This window comes from Narcine bancroftii, chromosome 6, assembly GCF_036971445.1.
Source record: "Narcine bancroftii isolate sNarBan1 chromosome 6, sNarBan1.hap1, whole genome shotgun sequence".
NCBI classification, from domain to species: domain Eukaryota; kingdom Metazoa; phylum Chordata; class Chondrichthyes; order Torpediniformes; family Narcinidae; genus Narcine; species Narcine bancroftii.
In genome coordinates this window covers 198,521,630-198,536,918 of record NC_091474.1, presented here as the reverse complement: position 1 = coordinate 198,536,918, position 15,289 = coordinate 198,521,630, and the positions used below count along the sequence as shown (strand labels likewise).

General features: G+C 38.2%; 1 protein-coding gene across 2 annotated transcripts in view; it reads right to left on the bottom strand.

Moving 5' to 3' along the window:
• me1 (malic enzyme 1, NADP(+)-dependent, cytosolic) overlaps positions 1–15,289 on the bottom strand; it is a 536,434-nt gene that overhangs the window by 13,667 nt on the left and 507,478 nt on the right. For both annotated transcript variants that reach the window (XM_069887178.1, XM_069887179.1), the window contains one exon: positions 1,075–1,173. In XM_069887178.1, coding sequence (XP_069743279.1) covers positions 1,075–1,173 — 99 coding nt within the window. The remainder of the gene's footprint in view (positions 1–1,074; positions 1,174–15,289) is intronic.

Sequence of the window (15,289 nt, the reverse complement as noted above, 5' to 3'; positions counted from 1 at the left end):
AGGAACAGGGCCTCGAACAAGAAACAGCTTGTGTGTTCATCCACGAAGGCCACCATTTCATGCATGAGCTTGGAGGGGTTCCTATCGCCCAAGCCTCGCCGACAGGATGCAGTCAGCGTGATCGTGCCGGCTAAGTTCCAGGGAATCTATGAGGAAATGCCGAAATTGTTCGTACTTACGCTCCATAGGAGGATTTTCCACAAAGGAGCTTACTTGACAGCGGTAGCAGCGTCCAGGGCACTGACAATGTGCCAGAACTTGATGTCCTGGAACTGTGACTCGGCCAGTTGTAACAAGTTCCTGGGCTGATTTGCCCAGAAGAGTGGCAAATACACACCCACAGCATTGGTCACAGCCATTGCGACTGTAGTGGTAGTAGCATCCAGCATGTTGTCGCACTTGAGGTGGGTTCCAAAGACATTGGAACAGTCAGGGTCACCACTGTAGCGGTTCCTCATGGCAGTGCTACTGAAATGCTTTAAGGGGACAACCCACTTCCTGGTTGTGCGAAGCTGGGCAGGCAGTGACTCCGTAATGTGCTGACGTCACTCCCTGCCCAGCAAAGCACTACCAGGAAGTGCCGATATCTCCCAAGCAACGTGTCGCCAAACGTGGGCTTCTCCAGAGAAGGGAAGGGAGGTGGGGCCCATGCCATCTTGTCTCAACTGACTGGGGCAGTGATTTGGCCCATCTAACTGCTCGGCCCACTACAGACTATTCTTTTTCTCCCACCAACACTGTCAACCCATTGAATTCCACCAGTAGATTGTTTTTTTTTGTATCATTATCTCTGCTCTTCAACTTGTAGGACTTGGATATCTGATCAGAATGTTCAGCAATCCAAGAGATTAACGATTCTCTCACAGAAATCACTGTCATTTTTAGCAGCCAAATTCCTTTTTGCACAATACAGCATTGGAGAAAACATTGTAATTAATAGGTAAGATAATGTTACCAAGCATTATCTTTATTGTAGATTTCTTTAAATGCTATTGATGAGAAGGAAAATTGCATGGGACACAACTTAAAAGTTTCATGTAACAACCAATTTAGCCTGAAAGGAAATTGTACTACCTTCACTGCCAAGATGCGGGAAACAGTTTGGATTGTGTTAAGTGGAGGATACAAGCGTCCTTCAGCCAAATGTTCCTCAAGAACTTGCTCAGCTAAAACCTGTAATACAAGAACAAATGCACACAAATTAGATCCAACATTCAGTAACATATTACAGATTTTGGAAAAATCAAGATTATCAGGATGAAGCAGAAGCTGAAACCTGAGGATTGGGTAAAAAAGTCATGCAACTTTGGGGAGAGGAAATAAATGACATCTTCCTCAACCGCTTTGAGTCAGTAGATTGGTTCACATTCAAGAACTCAGTGGCTAATCTTAATGAGCATGCCACAACAGTAACAGACCATCATCAAGTGTGCCAAAGACAACAATCCAAGTGTTCCTTAATCATAAATTATGGCTGAACTCCAGGCACAAGGCAGGCGATCATGAATCATATAGGGGCCTGTGTGGCTGCAGAGGCTGTGGGAACGCTGGAGGTAATCCACAGACACTCAGTGTCTCTGAAAGGACTTTCTTTTGCCTCTCTTTCTCTCTTACAACAAGGGGTGCCAGATGAGATTAATGGTGACTCCCTTCCTTTTGGCAGGCAGAAGACAATTTTGGGTAATATTACATGTTCTGAACTATTACATGACAATAAAGGAATCTTGAAGTTTGAAATGGGGACAATGTTCACAAGAGAAGAAGTAATACCAGACCAAGCAGGAGCCCCTGATGAATCTCAGACTCTCAATTATGATGGCAAGGCATGCATGGTATCATGTGCTGCAATTCGAAGTTGGGCAGTATCACAGGCAATAACATATGCTTCCCTGACAAGCTCAATGCATTCTATGCTAGCTTTGAGCAGAAGGTCAGCATGTCAATATTAATTGTCACAACAGTATCGAGCACATTTTTACTTAGAGTTACCATTGTAGATATCAGGCAAGTCCTGCTGAGAGTGAATCCTTGGAAAGCCAATGGCACAGATGGAGTCCCTGCCTGCATCCTGAGGATCAGGGTGGACCAGCTGGAGAGAGCATCCATGGACATCCTTTACCACTTCCTACTAATATTTTCAAGTTCCCACCTATATTGAGATATTGGTCCAATACCAAACAAAAACAAAGCAATGCGCTATAATGACTACTGCCCAGTGGTTCTGACATCATGCTTTGAAAAGACAGCCTTGGTCAACATTAAGTCCAGCTTCCCAGTTTGGTCCACCACAATTCAGCGACCATTAAATAGATCTAAAGGAGATGCCAAGTTCCTTTCCCTACACTAAGACCTGTAAAACTTGAAAAAAAAATCAGGATGCCCATGTCAAGCTCCAATTGATCAACTATTGCTCAACTTTCAACATTATAGCCCAAATAAACTCATCTAAAAAAATCCTGAGCCGTGGACTTTATCTACAAGTTTACAGATGACGTCCATTGTAGGCTGGATCTTAAACAATGTCACGTCAATAATGCTGAGGTAGAGATGGCAGAGACTTTCGTTTTGAGGTGTAAATCTGTCCCGATCCAACCAAATTGATGAGATGATCAAGGTCATCAACTCCTACTTTCTCAGAAGCCTAAAGAAGTTCAACATCTTACTAATTCAAATTTTTACTAATTTTAATGGATGCACCATAGTAAACATTTAGTTTGGGTGCATCACAGCTTGGAACAGAAACTCCTTTGCCCAAGACTGTAAGAAAATTACTGAGGTGTAAATCCAGCTCACACCATCGTGCAAACCAACCTTTCTTCCATCAACTCTGTCTACATTTCCCACTGCCTAGGAAAAGCAGCCAACATGTTGAAAGTGCCATCCCAACATGGTCACTTCTCCCACTGGCTAAAAGATACATGACTTTGAAAGTGCACACCACTGGTTTCTTTCCAACTGTTTGAAACTATTGAACAGACCTCTCATTAGTGAAATGATGATACACTTGAACTTTATCCCCGTGACACTATACTCTGCAGCTTTGTTTTATATTTGCACTAGTTACTGAACTTAAATAAGAGTTAACTTGCGGATAGTACACAAAACCCAACTGCATTCACATGACAATAATCAATTCCATTCATATTTGGACCAGAGGAATAAACTTAATTTAATATGCAATTTTAATTTAAATATAGTAAAATCAATCTAAGTACAAACCTTAATTTGTGACTGCAACCTCGGCAAAACTGATGCTTGTCCTAGTTACATTCAACCATTCCTCTGTCAATCGGCTTGCACCAAACAATAGGAATGTTCCTGTGACACAGAACTACTGCAAACTCTGACAACAGGTTCCAATATCTCAAGCTTAACTCCTAGCCTCTGTCCCCAAAATGCTTCTGGCCCCAGCTCCAAAAGTCCACCATACTGGTTTGACCCTGCTCTCCTACTCTGGACACTGATGGGCCTCGATTCTCACTCTTAAAGGCAGGGCTTAGCCAACCCCAAGTGAAAGTGAATTGAAATATCTGTGAAGCAGGAAGAAGAGGACTCTTGGAAATATAATGTCTCTGCATCTTGAAAATTTAATTAAATAGTAAGTTATGAAGTGAAATCCCCAAACATGTAATTTTGCTAAATGATACAAAGTTATCAGTTACTATAATTTTCTGGCTTTAGAATACTTAGGATCATGGTTAATTGCAAGTTTGATGGATTATTTCTTATCCTATCCAATTTACTTTCTGTGCCAAACAAAATCCAGAAAATTGGATTTGTTAATGATTGTTTTAAAGGGGCATAATTTTAGAAACATAGAAGATAGGGGCAGGAGTAGGTCATTCGACCCCTCGAGCCTGCTCCGCCATTCAACGAGATCATGGTTGATCTTAAAGTTCAGTACCCCGTCCCCGCCTTCTCTCCGTAACCTTTAATACCCTTATACTGAAGAAATAGATCTAATTCCCTCTTAAATATATTTAATGAACCTGCCTCTACTGTCCTCTGTGGCAATGAATTCCACAGATTCACCACCCTCTGGGTAAAGAAATTCCTCCTCATCTCGGTCCTATTATCCTCGAACCATGGCCCCGGGTTCTGGATTTTCCCACCATTGGAAACATCCCATCTGCATCCATTCTGTCCAGTCCTGCCAGAATTTTATATGTCTCTATGAGATCCCCTCTCAATCTTCTAAACTCCAGCGAGTACAATCCCAATTTGCGCAATCTTTCCTCATAAGTCATTCCTGCCATTCCAGGTATCAGCCTGGTGAATCGCCTCTGCACTCCCTCCATTGCAAGAACATCCTTCCTTAGATAAGGTGACCAAAACTGCACACAATACTCCAGGTGGGGTCTCACCAAGGCCCTGTACAGCTGCAGTAAGGTATCCTTGTTCCTATATTCAAACCCTCTTGATATGAAGGCCAACATACCATTTGCCTTTTTAACCGCCTGCTGTACCTGCATGCTCGCCTTCAGAGACTGATGTACAAGTACCCCTAGGTCTCTCTGCACTTCCCCATCTCTTAATCTATTGCCATTCAAATAGTAATCTGCCCTCCGGTTTGTATTACCAAAGTGGATAACCTCACATTTATCCACATTGTAGTGCATTTGCCATGTATCTGCCAAGTCCCTCAATTTATCCAAATCACACTGGAGCTTCCTGACCCCCTTTTCCGTGCACACAACCCCTCCTAGCTTAGTGTCATCTGCAAATTTGGAGATATTACATCCAATCCCCTCATCCAGATCATTAATGTAAATTGTGAACAGCTGGGGTCCCAGTACAGATCCCTGTGGCACCCCACTGGTCACCGCCTGCCACTCAGAAAATGAGCCATTTCTACCTGCCAGCCAGTTCTCAATCCACATCAATACTTTGCCCCCAATCCCATGAGCCTTGATTTTGGAAGCCAGTCTTTATGCGGGACCTTATCGAAGGCCTTTTGGAAGTCCAGGTACACCACATCCACTGGCTCTCCCCCATCTATTTTACCTGTCACCATCTCAAAGAATTCCAACAGATTTGTCAAGCACGATTTACCTTTTGTAAATCCATGTTGACTCCGTCCGATCCCTTCTCTGCTAGTCATATGCTCCGCTATTACATCCTTAATAATGGATTCCATCATTTTGCCCACTACTGATGTAAGGCTCACCGGCCGATAATTCCTCGCTTTTTCTCTACCCCCCTTTTTAAATAGTGGGGTAACATTAGCTACCTTCCAATCCATGGGTACTGATCGTGAGTCTATCGAGTTCTGGAAAATAATTCTTAAAGCATCTGCTATCTGAATGGCCACTTCCTTGAGTACCCTAGGATGTAGATTATCAGGCCCTTGGGATTTATCTGCCTTCAATCCCATCAATTTCCCCAAGATCATGTCCTTAGAGATACTGATTTCTTTCAGTTCCTCCCTTGCATTAGTCTCTATGTTTCCCAACATCCTTGGGAGTTTATTTGTATCCTCTCTTGTAAAAACAGAACTAAAGTAAGAATTTAATTGGTCTGCCATTTCCTTATTCCCCATTATATATTCCCCTGATTCCGACTGCAAAGGACCTACTCTGGATTTCACCAATCTTTTCCTCTTGACATATTTATAAAAGCTTTTGCAGTCGGTTTTTATATTTGCCGCAAGCTTACTTTCGTAATTTATTTTTGCTCTCTTGATTAATCCCTTTGTCCTCCTTTGGTGCATCTTGAACTGCTCCCAGTCTTTGGTTGCAGTACTTTTTTTGGCCAATTGATATGCTCTCTCTTTGGACCCAATGCTGTCTCTAATTTCCCTTGTTATCCACGGTTGAGTCACCTTTTTTGGTTTATTTTTATGCCAAACTGGTATAAACGATTTTTGCAATTTCTCCATTAGATCTGTGAATGCTTTCCATTGTCTATCCACAGTCAACTCCCCCATAAACACCACCCAATCAATCTTACTCAACTCCCGTCTCATACCATCATAATTCCCTTTATTTAAATTCAGGACCTTAGTCTCGGTTTTAATTTCATCACTCTCCATGTCGAGTGAGAATTCGATCATATTGTGATTGCTCCTACCCAAAGGGCCTCGTACAACAAGATTGTTGATTAGCCCCTTATCATTGCATAACACCCAATCTAAAATGGCCTGCTCCCAAGTTGGTTCCTCGACATATTGGTCTAGATAACCGTCCCGTAAACATTCAAGGAATTCCTCCATCTCTGTATTTTTACCAATTTGACTAGTCCAATCTATATGCAAATTAAAGTCTCCCATGATGACAGCTGTTCCCTTATTGCACGCTTTTCTAATTTCTCTTTTAATGCCTTCCCTCACCTCTACACTACAATTTTCATGATCATAAAACGAAACAATGATAGTTTACACAGAATAGAAAAATCACATTTGAACAAACAAAATCATAACAATTTCACATGCTATTTGCAATCCCCACTTCTGAAAATTGGGCATCCCAGGGCTTAGAAGCAGTATGTTTGAGGCAACCTGAACAAATGGTTCCCAGGCACTGTGGCTCCCTCAAAAGTACAAAATATTTGAATTTGCTGCATCCACCCCTTCCTGCCCTGCACTCTACTCCCTACAAGGTTGCAGCAAAATAAATATATTTCCACAGTGCTGACCATAATCAAATTTAGTGATCCAGAAATTCAGTCTTGAGACTTTCCACTGCTGTCAGTAAGGGTACAGACTTTGGCTTTCAAATATTAAAGGCTAGGCAAGAGGGTGCAATTGTTATTCAACAGTCTCGAATTGCATAAACAGCAAAGGTGATTAGATTGCAATTCTCAGATGGTTTTACACAAGTTGTTACCTGCATGCTCATAACCATCCTGATATGAATTGTTGGGATTTACACCAAGATTTCCCCAATTTTCCCAAGAATAAAAGGTCGATTTCATGTTTTACTCTTTGAAATACCAACATTAAATCCAGAATCAATAATGAAGAAAGTTAAAATATTAAATAAGGTAAATTAGTTAGTTACCACATGAGTAATAATAAACCACTTGAAACCTGTTCTGCAGGAAGTATTTAGTCAGGAAACTGCATAATGTATAAGGAAGGGAAGGACATGGAACATATAGAGATTAAAGAAGAGGAGGTGCTTGCTCCCTTACAGTGAATAAAGGTAGATATACCCCCTTGGACCTTGAAGGAGACTAGTATAGTTCCATTAAAGATTGTTAAGAGATAATTTCACATACTTGTGGATTAAAATTACTAAAAGATTTAAAATTTATGCAAACTCAAATGTACTCAAACACAGTATGAGAGATTTTTTTTTCTAGCCAAGGCAAATAGCGCCTTTGGAAGACTACACAAAAGAGTCTGGAAAAACAACCAACTGAAAAATCTCACAAAGATTAGCAAATACAGAGCCGTTGTCATACCCACATTCCTTTTTGGCTCTGAATCATGGGTCCTCTACCGGCATCACCTACGGCTCCTAGAACGCTTCCACCAGTGCTGTCTCCGCTCCATCCTCAACATTAATCGGAGCAACTTCATCACCAACATCGAAGTACTCGAGATGGCAGAGGCCGACAGCATCAAATCCACGCTGCTGATCTAACAGCGCTGGGTAGGTCACGACTCCAGAATGGAGGACCATCGCCTTCCCAAGATCGTGTTATATGGTGAGCTCTCCACTGGCCACCGAGACAGAGGTGCACCAAAGAAGAGGTACAAGGACTGCCTAAAGAAATCTCTTGGTGCCTGCCACATTGACCACCGCCAGTGGGCTGATATCGCCTCAAACCGTGCATCTTGGCGCCTCACAGTTCGGCGAGCAGCAACCTCCTTTGAAGAAGACCGCAGAGCCCACCTCACTGACAAAAGACAAAGGAGGAAAAACCCAACACTCAACCCCAACCAACCAATTTTCCCTTGAACTTGCTGCAACCGTGTCTGCCTGTCCCGCATTGGACTTGTCAGCCAATAACGAGCCTGCAGCTGACGTGGACATTACCCCTCCATAAATCTTCATCCGCGAAGCCATGCCAAAGAATAGGTCGTATTAAGTCAGTTAAAATAATAACATTTATTTTTTAACTTTATTTATTCGTTCAAAAACCAAATATATGACATATGCAGCAATTAAGCATAAACATGAACGTTATTTTTTATACATAGAAATTCAGCCAACTCTCCTAAGGAGAGCCATAAAGAAAGAAAAAAGAAAGAATATTAAAGAAAAAGTTAAATATACATATTAAAATCTAATCAATATAAATTGAAATGTAAATATTCTGAGTATAACAACCACTTATTAATAACAATTATAATTATCACGCAAAACATACATAATTTTTTCTATTATTAAACAATATTTCATCTCATTATGCCATCTATTAATATCAATCAGATTTGTATCTTTCCACGCACTAGCAATACATTTTTTCGCTATGGATAAAGCTAAATATACAAAAGCAAGCTGAAACTTATCTAATTCCAAACCTTTCAGAGGTTGCAAACTACCCAATAAAAATACTTTTGGATCTAAAAGTATTTTAATCTTATACAGGTATTCTAAAAAAGATTGAATTTTCTTCAAAAAAGATTGTATATGTATACATAACCAAACAGCATGAAAAAAAGTTCCAACCAAATCACCACATCTAAAACACAAATCTGATTCATGAAAACTATATTTTTAAAATTTTTTCAGGTATCAAATATAATTGATATCTAACCAATTATCTTCAGAAAAAATAAAACCAATATCCACTTCCCATTTAATTTTAGATCTATCCCAACCCTTTTTATCCATACCATCCTGTAATATTTGATACATAGATGAAATATAACCCTTCTCTGGTACTTTCATAAGAAAAGTCTCAAATTTAGTAATTTCAGATTATATTTTACCAAAGATCAAATTTGATAATAAAGAAATAAAGAGTTCTTATCAATACCAAAACCTTCCCTCATCTGATTAAAAGATAAAAACCTACCCTCTTTAAAACAATCTCCCAAATTTTTCACACCTTTAAATCTCCAATGCAATAAACTTTGATTATGTATTGAAAAAGAAATAAGTTGATTATTATACAACAGAGTCAAAGCCGATAATTTACCCCTAGAGCCTGTCATTTTATTTTTATTTATCCATAACTTCATTAAATGTTTTAGTATAGGCACATTATATTGTTGTAATAAAGTTATATTCCATCTAAACAAAAATTGATGTATTTCAAATTCAGAAATACTTGCCATCTCAATTTTAGCCCAACTAGAAGGCTGTATATCAAATCCATCAACGAACTAATAAATTTAAGTTAGGCTGCTTCATAATTATTTTGAAAATATGGTAAACGTAGTCCCCCTAACTCATATTTCCAAGTTAATTTATTCTAAGCTACTCTCGAAAATTTACCCTTCCATAAAAACTCCCTAACCATTTTATTCAAATCTGGAAAAAAAAATGTATCAAGTAAATACGGAATAGATTGAAACAAATATTGTATACGCGGAAAGATATTCATCTTAATTGTATTTATCCTACTAATTAAATTAATAAGTAAATCTTCCCATTTAATCAAATCAGTTTTAATTTTTTTTCATTAACAGAGCATAATTTAATTTATATAAAGATTGATAATTAACATTCAAAATTATACCCAGATATTTAATTCGATCAGTCCACTTCAAATTAATAATATTCTTATAAACTGAATTATCTCCTTCACTTACCTGTAATATTTCACTTTTTTTATAATTTACTTTATATCCAGAAAGACATCCATATTGTATTAAACATTCCTTCAAGTGCAAAAGTGACTGAGCTGGGTTTATTAAATACACCAATACATCAGCAGCAAATAAATTAATTTTATATTCCTCATCGAAAACTTTCATACCTTGTATCTGTGTATTTTGTCTTATCAGCTGTGCTAAAGGATCAATCACTAACGCAAACAAAGCTGGTGATAAAAGACAACCTTGACGAGTTGATCGAGTTAACTTAAAGGATTCTGAAATCGAACCATTCGTCAATACTCTAGCTACCAGTTTACTATATAGAGCCCTAATCCAACCAATAAAAAAAGGACCAAACTTAAATTTCCCCAAAACTTTTTTTTAAAAGTTCCATTCAACTCTATCAAATGCTTTTTCTGCATCTAAGGATATCACCATCGGATAATCTAAAGATTGTTGAAATCTATTAATCAAACTAATCACGTGCAAAATGTTATCTGAAGCATATCTATTCTTTATAAAACCTGTTTGATCAATATGAATCAACTTGGGTAAAAATTTAGCCATTCTATTCGCTAATATTTTAGCTATTATTTTATAATCTACATTTAACAATGAAATTGGTCCTATATAAAGATACTTTCAAAGGATCTCTATTTTTTTTAGGAATTACTGTAATTAAAGCACTAGAACAAGACTCAGGTAATTCATAATGTTCTCCAACTTGATGTAATACATCCCCAAACACTGTAGATAAATCATCATAAAAAGTTTTATAAAATTCAACTGAAAATCCATCATGACCAGGCAATTTACCGTTCGGCATTTCCAGCATAGCCATTTTAATTTACGAATCAGTAAATGGTTCTTCTAACTCCTGTATATCTGCATCCTCTAATATCGGTAAATTCAACTGTGATAAAAAAAATCAATCGATCCAGTGTCTTGTTTTCCTTCAGATGTATATAACTTTTTATAAAATGAATAGAATTCATCATTAATCTCACGAGGTATATAAGTAATAAGAGAATTCCGTCTAACAGCATTAATGGTCCTCGAAATCTGTTCTTTCTTTAATTGCCACGCCAATACCTCATGTGCTTTCTCTCCCCATTCTTAATACCGTTGTTTAGTCCTATTAATCACACATTCAAATTGATAAGATTGCAAAGTATTATATTCCAATTTCAACCTAGATAATTCTATTTTCTGATCTTCTGTAGCATCTTTTTGAAATTCCTTTTCTAACTCATCAATTTGTTTCTCTAATTCAAGACTCTGATTTAATCGAGTTCTTTTTTATTTTAGAAGTATAACTAATTATTTGTCCTCTCAAATAGGCTTTCATAGCATCCCATAATACAAACTTACTTTGAACAGAATTAGAATTTTCTTTCAAAAAAATTAATTTATTTTTTCAAAAAATCAATAAATTCCATATTTTTAACAACATTGTATTAAACCTCCAACGATAAGCCATTTGAATTTTCTCAGAAGTTGCATATGTAAAATATAACAAAGAGTGATCTGAAATCACCCTACTTTTATATTTTGCTTGTTGTATTTTCCCTTGTAAATATGTCAATACTAAAAAGAATTCAATCCTCGAAAACAATTCATGTCTAGTTGAATAAAAAGAGAAATCTTTCTCTGTCGGATTAAGACGTCTCCAAATATCTACTAAATTAAGATCTTTCATCAACGCTTGGACGTGAATTGCCATCTTGGATTTCTTAACTTTCTTCGGATATTTATCTACTAAAGGTTCCAAAACACAATTAAAATCACCACCAACTAAAATATTATCATTAGCCTGACCCAAACATAAAAATACATCTGAAATAAATATTTCATCATCTGCATTTGGGGCATAAATATTAAATAAAGTCCAAAATTCACTAAAAATCTTACAATTCAATTTAAGAACACATCCTGCCTTTCCCTCCATTGATTGTAATTCAAAAGATAAATTTTTATGTATCAAAATTTGCTACACCTTTAGCTCTAGAATTAAATGAAGAAGAATATACATGCCCAACCCAGTCCCTCTTTAATTTCATGCTTTCCTTCACATTCAAATGTGTTTCTGTAAAAAAGCAATATCAATTTTCATTTTCTTAATATACGCCAAGACTCGCTTATGCTTAATTGGACTGTTTAATCCTTGAACATTAAAAGTAGCAAACCTCAACTTTGACATACCTACTATTATTACTAAATACCAATAATATCTTTATAGAAAAATTCAAATCAACATTTATAGGCCCTCCAATAGAAAAAAAAAATCACAAATTTAAAACTAACTAAAATGAAAATAAAAAAAATAAAGAAAATTCCCCCCCCCCAAAAAAACTACCAAAACGTGGCAAAAATTGGGTGTGGGTCACCCACCAGTGCCTGATGACTAGTAAAGAACTTAGTGCAAATCTCTCCCTCCCCAGCCAAACAATCAATAACATCAAAATATCATAATAACTAAAAAAATAGAATAAGAAAATTCTTCTTTTTATCCAAAAGATTCCAATTTTGGAGATCCCATTTCAGAAGGAGGTAGACTCTTTCCATTCCCATTCTTCCTATTTTTGCCATTTCTTCCATTTCCAGAACAACCAGATTTTTCTTTAGGAGATAATGGTGGACTATGTCTTTGTCCTCTTATATCTGGCAATGAATCAGCAAAAATCATTGCTTCACGTTCATTTTGAAAAAAACGAAATTGATAGTCTCCATAAAACACCTTCAACACTGCAGGGTAGCGAAAAGTAGACTTATAACCTTTACGCCACAAAACTTGTTTAACTGGATTGAATTGACGTCGACATAAATGACCTCTTGACTCAAATCAGGATAAAAAAAAAAACTCTGCTATTCTGAATCAATAATGGAGTTTATCGTTGTCTCACATTTTGCACTGCTAGTCGAAGTATTGCTTCTCTGTCCAAATAACTCAAGCATCGAATTATTACCGGTCTCGGTGGTGGACCAGCTGAGGGTGTTCTTCTTAAAGTTCTATGTGCTCTTTCCAGTACCAGTCCCCCAGAGAAAAATTCTTGCCCTAATATTTGCGGGATCCAGTCTTTAAAGAAATGAAAAAGATCTTGTCCTTCTATACCTTCAGGCAAACCAACAATTTTCACATTATTCCTTCTGCTTTGATTCTCCAAGTAATCTATTTTTCTTTCTAGCTCCTTCTCACATTCTCCTAGTTCTATGACTGATTTTTCCACCTTCAACACTTTTTCTGTGTTAGAAGTCACTTGTTGTTTACAGTCCAAAAAAGCAGTCTGAAATTTTAAAAAATTCTTCATAAGATGCATCCACACGTGCTTTAACCATATTTAATTCTGAATTTATACCAGCATTCATTTGAACCATTTCATTCATTTGAGATGTCAACAAAGGTTTATTAACAGCTTGAACAATAGCATTTAATTGCATACACTGAGATTCGGTAAATTTCAACTCTGCTCTCTCTGACATGGTGGCAGAACAAGGTAACTGCAGCTCCTGCTGCAATTCAACAGAAGGCATTTTAAAAGATTTACTGTGGGTCTGGACTCCCAGTGACGGCACTCCGACTTCCTCAGGGAGTCACCGCTGGACTCCCCCCTTATCTCGTTGTTTTTCCATCAATTCACGAAGATAAGCAATTTCTTCAGATTGAAGTGCTACCTGATGCATTTCCAACAATGGAGTAGTCTTCTTGCGTGCTCCCTCTGTTGAAATCGAAAGGCTTTCCAAATCGGGGTCCACTTCTTGGGAACACGCACCTTCTTCCAGAGAACGAGTAATTCCAGCGCCATCCTTCACTTGGTGAGTCATAGACATTTTTTTTTCAGCTCCCACAGGCAGTCTTTGAGGTTTAGACAATGAAGAGATTGAGCCTGGAGCTGTATCAAGTCGTCTAGGCCCCAAATCTTCAGCACTTTGAAATTGTAACTTCTTCTGCACTTTAGGTTTAATCTTACCATTAGTGGCCATAATAATTCTTTAATACTTTAAACTAAAATTTAAAAAATTTAAACTTGAAAACAAAGAGTTAAAAAACAGGTACTTAAAAGTCTGGCCAGAGAGGTCGAGATTACACGTCTAGACTCTACGCCATCTTGCCACACCCCCCTTTATATTTATTTCAAGCAATTCCAGTTTTCATTCTGAAATCTTTTTTTTATAATATTGACTCAAACGTTTCTTCTTTTATTTGGAAGAACAAAAAACCCTAGAATTAGTAAATTTAATTTACAAAAATTGAAAAAAGTTCAGAGGTATGGCTTTACCTAATTTTAGATTTCATTATTGGTTGCTAATATTCAATATCTAACTTTTTGATTTTTTAAAAATTCTGATGAATTGGATCGTCCATTATGGACAGATTTAGAATTGAGATTCCATTCTGGAGACGTGACCCACCCAGCGCAGCTGGATCTTCAGCAGCGTGGACTCGATGCTGTCGACCTCTGCCATCTCGAGTACTTCGACGTTAGGGATGAAAGCGCTCCAATGAATGTTGAGGATGGAGCGGAGACTACGCTGGTGGAAGTGTTCTAGGAGCCGTAGGTGATGCCGGTAGAGGACCCATGATTCGGAGCCGAACAGGAGTGTGGGTATGACAACGGCTCTGTATACGCTTATCTTTGTGAGGTTTTTCAGTTGGTTGTTTTTCCAGACTCTTTTCTGTAGTCTTCCAAAGGCGCTATTTGCCTTGGCGAGTCTGTTGTCTATCTCGTTGTCAATCCTTGCATCTGATGAAATGGTGCAGCCGAGATAGGTAAACTGGTTGACCGTTTTGAGTTTTGTGTGCCCGATGGAGATGTGGGGGGGCTGGTAGTCATACTGGGGAGCTGGCTGATGGAGGACCTCAGTTTTCTTCAGGCTGACTTCCAGGCCAAACATTTTGGCCAGAATGGAGGACCATCGCCTTCCCAAGATCGTGTTATATGGCGAGCTCTCCACGGGCCACCGTGACAGAGGTGCAGCAAAGAAAAGGTACAAGGACTGCCTAAAGAAATCTCTTGGTGCCTGCCACATTGACCACCGCCAGTGGGCTGATATCGCCTCAAACCGTGCATCTTGGCGCCTCACAGTTTGGCGGGCAGCAACCTCCTTTGAAGAAGACCGCAGAGCCCACCTCACTGACAAAAGGCAAAGGAGGAAAAACCCAACACCCAACCCCAACCAACCAATTTTCCCCTGCAACCGCGTCTGCCTGTCCCGCATCGGACTTGTCAGCCACAAACGAGCCTGCAGCTGACGTGGACATTTACCCCCTCCATAAATCTTCGTCCGCGAAGCCAAGCCAAAGAAGAAGAAAGAAGAAGAGAATTGAGATCTATATATCATTATACAGTGGCCTTTTTATTGAGTGCCTCTCTTCCATTTAGCTATATATTACGAATCTGGTTCCAATTTAGGAATTTTTTTTACTTTAAAAAATGTTGTCTTAGCTAGAGCTCTCTCTCCTAATTACTTATTTCAACCATCAATAATTGATCAATCTTTCTCTACATGGAAAATCAATGGTATTGTTTCTTTTGCAAATTGATTTAAGGAAGGTTGTTTAATGTCTTTTGAACAACT